The sequence below is a fragment of the Hippocampus bargibanti genome, linkage group LG05 (assembly GCF_051943395.1).
Source record: "Hippocampus bargibanti isolate YZ-2025 linkage group LG05, ASM5194339v1, whole genome shotgun sequence".
In the NCBI taxonomy this organism is placed as follows: domain Eukaryota; kingdom Metazoa; phylum Chordata; class Actinopteri; order Syngnathiformes; family Syngnathidae; genus Hippocampus; species Hippocampus bargibanti.
In genome coordinates, this window is record NC_142738.1 from 2,030,004 (window position 1) to 2,037,500 (window position 7,497).

The 7,497-nt window shown below is 39.9% G+C and overlaps 1 protein-coding gene across 1 annotated transcript in view; it reads left to right on the forward strand.

Annotated features, from left to right (window-relative positions):
* Positions 1–5,138: 5,138 nt before the first annotated feature.
* yars2 (tyrosyl-tRNA synthetase 2, mitochondrial) overlaps positions 5,139–7,497 on the forward strand; it is a 5,079-nt gene continuing 2,720 nt past the window's right edge. The window contains exons 1-3 of the mRNA XM_088996261.1: positions 5,139–5,920; positions 6,186–6,353; positions 7,268–7,423. Coding sequence (XP_088852387.1) covers positions 5,154–5,920; positions 6,186–6,353; positions 7,268–7,423 — 1,091 coding nt within the window. The 5' untranslated portion in view covers positions 5,139–5,153. The remainder of the gene's footprint in view (positions 5,921–6,185; positions 6,354–7,267; positions 7,424–7,497) is intronic.

A 7,497-nucleotide genomic window follows, 5' to 3' on the forward strand; every position in this document is an offset into this window, starting at 1 on the left:
TTTTATTTTTATTTTTAGTTTTATTAATTTTGTTGTTTTTGTTATTATTATTATTATGATTATGATTATTATTATTATTATTATTATTATTATTATCATTATTATTATTATTATTATTCTTGTTGTTTTTGTTATTATTATTGTGATTATTATTATTATTATTATTATTATTATTATTATTATTATTATAGTTTATTTTTTGTACCAGGTCATATTTTGGGAACTTTTCTGCGGCTACGCTAACTCATGACTGGGTTATGACACATTTACATCTTTTGACGTACAAATTTATCATCATCATCAACATCATCAACAACAGTGCAATAATTTATTATTTACCCCACGCCACCCCAAAAAAATGCCAACTTTATGCACCCGAATTCTCCCTAAATTATTTTTGTGCACTTTACTTGGTGGAAACTTGGTTCAAGCTGTCGGAAATGGACCTGGATGGGGGTTTGGTGGGGGGGCAGGATTGACTCTGGTCACTTTTCACTCCACCATTGACGTATGAAAAAAAAAAAAAAAACAGCCACGCTCTCTTTAAAACACCCGAAAATGAGGAAGAGTGAACTGTCACTCCATCAGATAATCAATTTCATTGATCACAAGCTATATAAACCGTATTCGGATGTGATGTCTTTGCTCTCATGTACTCATTTCATATTTCGTTCTCTGTGATTGAACAGTGAATATCAAAAGTCTGCACACCCCTGTTAAAAATAAAAAATAAATAAACAATTTTGAAACTTTATCCACCGCTAAAGTGACATGCAGTAAAAAAAAAAACACCATTTTTAGAGTGAGGAAGCAATAAATAACGGGGTTGCATAAGTGTGCACCCCCTCGGGGTTCAGAATGAGCCAATCAAAAAAATCAAACGCATGTTAGTGTGAGTCATGGCAAATCTACCAGCATTTCACACGCCGATGACTAACCCCGAATAAATTTCGGCTGTTCTAGTAGGCTTTCCTCAACTTATAATTATTATTATTATTATTATTATTATTATTATTATTATTATTATTATTATTATTATTATTTGCTATCTATTAGCTATCTGGCTGGCTAGCTTTCTATCTATTAGCTATCTAGCTAAATAGCTATTTAGCTAGCTATTAGCCCTCTAACTAGCTATTAGCTATCTAGCTAGCTTTCTATCTTTTTGAGTTATTCTGGGTTGAGTGAACGCTGGCGAGTGTGGTTGCCGCTGCTCACCCACAGAAAAACTTAATCCCGTGACTGTAGTGACCTTGAGAGTTTTGAAAGGTGCTTAGAAATGAAATGTATTATTATTATTATTATTATTATTATTAAATTTATATATTTGCATTTCGGCCAGAATAATTTGAAATTGGTTAGAGGTCACTAGAAAAGTGGGTCAAAGTTGAGAAAATGCTTTATTGTCGTTTGAAAAAGGGGTGTGGAAACTTTAGATGGCCACTGAATGTATGACTAACCTCACTTAAAGGACAACCGACGCCTCCGGACAAGTTGTGTCCGTAATTTGTAAAATCACTTCAAATGACTTCGACTGAGCGCATTTTACAAAGATTCCAGCGCATATAGCTATATTTTACATTTTAAGACTCGCGCTGAATATTCAGGAAGTCTTGTTTCCGAGTTGGTGACGAGTCCGTACGTGACGTCACTGAAGGAACGCCCCTGACCAAAAAAAAAGGACACACAATGCATTTTGGGTACTTTATTTGGTCTGAAAACTTCCGTGTTGATGAAAAATCTGTGTTGATGGCGAAATTAGAAGGAAAACACATAAATAATGCGATGGTGAATTGTTGCGTGTTCCACCAAGACTACTATTTGATACTAGTTGACACAAATTCCCAGCAGATAAATCAGCCCATTTCCAATGGAGCATGGACGCCATCTTGTGCATTTTCCGGGGCGCTACATTGGAGTCCAGACGGCTCGAATTGATACGGAAGGACTTCTTGAATCGATTGCAAACATGTATGCTTTCCTCTTCAGAACTATGAGAATCATATTCATAACTGGATGAGTAACAAGAAAGCATCTTCTCCGAATCTGAACTCTATGAAGCCAAGACAAGACGTCCTAGCGTGACGTCACGAACAAGGGGGCGGGACCTTCTGAAACTGGCCACTTCCGGTTTTAATTTGAAGTAGTTTTGGGACACTTTAAGTCATTTTTATTGGTGTTTTGCATTTGACTAAAAATATCATCCTGCGTGTTTTGGGTATTTTAGGTGCTATAAAACGTTTTTCTGATGTCAGTTAGGAAACAAAAAAATGGTGTCGGTTGTCCTTTAAAGCAATATTTGTCCTGATTTTTTTTTTTTTTTTTCAACCTCATATTCAAGTGTCCGACCACCTCAGTGCACACAAGCAGGTCTGTGACATTTAAAGGGACTTATTTATTATTATTATTATTATTTTTGTCTTCCATACTGGATTTTCAGAAGGTACAGGTACGCCGTCCCGTTTGAGTGATTCACCATATCGCAACTAAGGAGGGTAGAGGCAGGCCAAGGGGAGGCGGGAGCTCTGAATTAGCACTTGTTTTATTAATTTCCAAAATCTGATTCATTGTTGATAACTATTAACTCATTCACTGCCATTCACGAATTTATTTGGGAATTGAAAATATGGCGTAGAGCGCCTTCCCGAATTTGTTCGGGTTTTCTTTTTTTTTCATGCTTGGGTGCGGATAAAGCGCTGGCCATGGCCCTCTACCTAAATAACAAATGATATGACAACACAGAGAGTCATTCATTCTTCAGCACTCGCTGTACCCTCTTTGCGACATGAAGCAGTTCTAGATGAAAGAGGAGAGGATCAAAGCATCCTTTTCAGCAGTGGATCAGGGACGTCATGGTGGAATGTGCACGTCTGCTACAAGCTAAGTGTTGAAAGCAAACACTGAGGCTGGAAGCATCCATTGACGAAAAGAGATTGTCTCACATCTCCTGTCCCACGTAAATCCGCTTCAATTCCAAGCGGCGACAGTTCTACATACCATTTATAAACCAATATGCATTGCATTGTATTTTGGACAAACTCCCTCATTTCAAGCTCTGATAACTCCAGACCCATATAACTTGGGAATTAACACGTTTTTTTTTTTTTTTTTTTTTTTAATGAAAAAAGCGAATCAAAGGTTTCTAATGCTGCATTGAATGTTTATGTCGTCATAAAACTCAATATTTTGTGGGTCCGAGAATTTGAGTGACAATGACAAAAACCCTGGCACTGGAGTGGACACATTTTTACACATCGTCTGGCAGTGAATGAGTTAATAATGTATATATTTTCCCCCTGATGTTATGTCATATTTCCGTCGCCTTCGACCCCGCTGCTATCGCGTATCTCACCAAACACGTAAGGTTACTGTCGTTCCATTTCCTCATTTAGTGCCGTTTGTTTACTCAACAGCAAAGAGAGCAGGCATCTATTAGGGCTACTATATATTTTTTGTAATATATATATATTTATTAATCATAATATTTTTTGTAATTCAAGAAATACCTCGTTTTGAAAGAAACAGCAAAATGGTGACGATATACGTATTTAGATTGAACTCATTCATTCTCTGCCATTGACGGCGATTGATGTCAAAGATCATTTATTTCCATCAGAGTTTTCACTCGGATGGAAATAAATGAGATCTCTACAATATGATATCTATAATATTGAAAGATTTTTTTTCCTGCTAAATCATCTTTATAGATGCCACGGGGTATCTTCAGTCCATACACGCCATTTTTATTATTTTTAATGACTGCACCTCACAAACAAAGATACACATTTTGGTTTTCACATCTGACTCAATAGGTAGTCTTCGACACAAAATGGCGGCATCATTTTCTACGGACGGTGAACAATCGCAATTTGAATAATAGGTGGAAATTAACGTCATGTTCACCAATTGGGCCCAAAAGTGGAAAATGTGACTTGTGTTCTTAATGTATTATTTTATTTTTGTGTGTTGAAAGGGATTTTTTTTTCGTTTTGTTAAGGAAATCAAGGAAACGTGATGTTTCTTTATACTCAGGAGACATTAGCCATACTGTTCATTTTCTAACTCATCACTATCATCAACTAGTATTTTATCAACTGTACTGATTCACATAACCCTTTTTCTCTCTTCCTGAATTTCTGACGAAATGCTACTTTTGGTTGCAGTTGTCATAGGGATAAGATGGTATGATTGTTTTTTTTTTTTTAGTTTGCTTTTATGGCGAAAGCAGAGACACAACAAGGATGTAGTGTCTTTATGAATTTTTGGCTTGTTCAATTGTTACATGATACTGTAAATGTGTATGAGGAATGTATAGCTTGTCGTTGAAATGACACAATAACCTGACATTGAATGGATTTTAAAAAATTAAAACAAAAAAGAACATTCAAAATGAATATTTGTGCACTGATTCCAACTGACAACACAATGAGATTGCATCACATTGACAGTTAAAATAGTTGCTGAAAGAAAGCCCAATTTTCACTTTTTTACGTATTTATTTATTAATGTTTTATTATTTATTTATTTGTTTGGTTGTTTATTTTATTTATTTTTTTGAATTTACGAACAAAATCACTAATAAATAAAATGCGGCGCTTCGGCATTGAACCGTTTTCTGCAGTTGCGCTTCCGCTGCACTAGAGAGCGCTCCCTCTTCTCAATGGCCACTATCGAGACTTCTCCCACTTCCGGTCTCGTGTGGTCAACATGGCGGCGTCCGTGGCCACGTTAAAAATAGCTGCTGAAAGAAAGTCAAAATGTCATTATTCATTTATTTATGTACTTATTTATTTATTTATTTGTTTACTTATTTTATTTAGTTTTATTTAGTTCTCGCTCTTCTCAATGGCCACCATCGAGACCTCTTATTTCCGGTCTCGTGTGGTCAACATGGCGGCGTCCGTGCCCAAGTTAAAATAGCTGCTGAAAGAAAGTCAAATTGTCACTATTTTTTTTATCTGTTTATTTGTTTTATTTAGATTTATTTGTTTGTTTGTTTTTTTTTTTGTTATATTTTTTAATTTACGAATAAAATTGTGGCGCTACGGCATTGAACTGTTTTGTGCAGTTGCGCTTCCGCTACACTATAGGGCGCTCGCTCTTCCAAATGTCACCATCGAGAATCCTCCCGTTTCCGGTCTCGTGTGGTCAACATGGCGGCGTCCATGGCCCGTGTTTTACGAACCCGTTCTCTTGTTCCACAAAGTGCAAGCTTTACACTGAAATGCAAATTCCACCGTTCGTTTCGTGCGTGCAGCGGTTTACTACACGCTCTTCATAAACGCGGAATTGTGAAGGACTCTTTCCCGGATGACGCGGCACATGACCGACTCCCTCGCCTGCTGCAATCCGGTGCCCAGACGGTGTACTGCGGCTTTGACCCGACGGCGGACAGCCTTCACGTGGGCAACCTACTCGCCCTCATCGGCCTGCTGCATTTCCGAAGCGCCGGCCACCATGTGATCGCCGTGCTCGGTGGGGCCACGGCGCAAATCGGCGACCCGAGTGGGAAAACGAGCGAGCGCGAACGGATGTCCGCGGACGCCGTGCAGGACTACACGCGCGGTATCCGCGAAAGCATCCACCGGATTTTTACCAACCACGAGGTGAACTTCCCCGACGGCGCCAAAACGCCGGGAACGCTGACGGTACTGAACAACTTGAGCTGGTACAAAGACTGGAACGTGGTGGGGTTCCTCGCAGAGTGCGGCAGACACTTTCGCATGGGCACCATGCTGAGCCGCCACAGCGTCCAGTCCAGGTTGCGAAGCTCGGAGGGGATGAGCCTGACGGAGTTCACCTACCAGGCGTTCCAGGCCTACGATTTCTACCACCTGAACCAAATATACGGCTGCAAGATCCAACTGGGGGGCACCGACCAGCTGGGCAATCTTATGTCCGGCCACGACTTCATTAAAAAGTAAATCGCCCCACATACAAAATACTTTTTTACTTCGTACAAACTACTATTTTCTGGAATATAAGGTGCACCTTCGACGAATGACATATTTAAAAACCTTTTCCATACTAGTGATGGGAATTCCGTCTACCCGGCTATTTTGGCAAATACAAATTCGGGAATGGCGCTCTCCGTCATATTTTCAATTCCCCAAAAAAATCGTGAATGTCAGCGAACGGGTTAATTTTCCTTTCTCATTCATCTCCTTTTGCTTGCTTCCCAACAGAGTGAGCGAAGAGGAGGTGTACGGCCTCACCCTCCCGCTGGTCACCAGCACGACGGGCGACAAGTTGGGCAAAACGGCGGGCAACGCCGTGTGGCTCAACCGAGACAGGACGTCCCCCTTTGAGCTCTACCAGTTTTTCCTCCGGCAACCTGATGCCAGCGTGGAAGGGTGACTACTGTAAAATCCAACATCTGTACATGTAAAGTACAGTGATACCTCGGTTTACGAACCCCTTGCTTTAAGAAGTTTTCGGTTTACGAACGTTAAATTTATGAAAATTTTACCTTGGCATACAAACTTTACCTTGGCATACGAACTTTTTTTTGTACACGGAGCTGCCTCGATGAGTGATGTGTCGTTCGCGAACGAGCCCTTTCTTCTAACAACAAAATGGCAAACGACTGTTTTTGTCCTCTATTCCCCGCCCCCGGTCTTCAGTTAAAGCCACGTGATTGGTCAACAACGCAGCAGTGAGCATGGGTGGTGTAAACATTAAAGAGACAGGCAGGTGACAATGACAGAGATTCAACTTTGATAGTTCAAAGGCAGAGTGTAGACTGCAAGGTTAAAATATCCCATCAATCAGACTACACAAACAATCTGTACACTTGATGCAAAAAAGCTATCAACCCAGCTAAACGGAACACAATTGATGAGGAACTAGATAAAATTATCACAGAGAAAGCACCTCCAAGGGATCATTCCTCAAGAGGGTGAAAGACGAAGTGTTTAATGCTGATGAAACCGGCCACTCCATTTCATCAAGCCACCAACGACCATCACAAAGGTAAATAAAACAACTTTATTGTACAGTACAGTTTATTTCTTTGATTATAATACCACAGCACATTTATTATACATAAAATAAGGTATGTAGTTCTAAGGCTTAGAAAATTAGAAACTAGAAAATTATGTTTTATGGGGACCTGAGAACGGATTACTCTCATTTTAATGGTTTCCTATGGGAAATTAATTTTTGGGATACACACTTTTCGCCTTACACACTCTGTCTGAAAACCAATTAAGTTCGTAAGCCAAGGTATCACTGCATTTGTCCTGGACTGATCCGTATTGTCTTCAAGGTATCTGAAGCTGTTCACCTTCCTGCCGTTGGCCGAGGTCGAGAGCTTGATGACTCAGCAGCGTGCAGATCCGGGTAAACGGCTGGCGCATAAACGACTGGCGGCCGAGGTGACGAAACTGGTACACGGGAAGGAGGGCCTCGAGAGCGCCAAGAGGTTACTTTAAAAAGTTTATTTCTAGCTTCTTTGGTTCTGGAGATATTGCCCCCCCCCCTCCGAAGAAAAAAGAA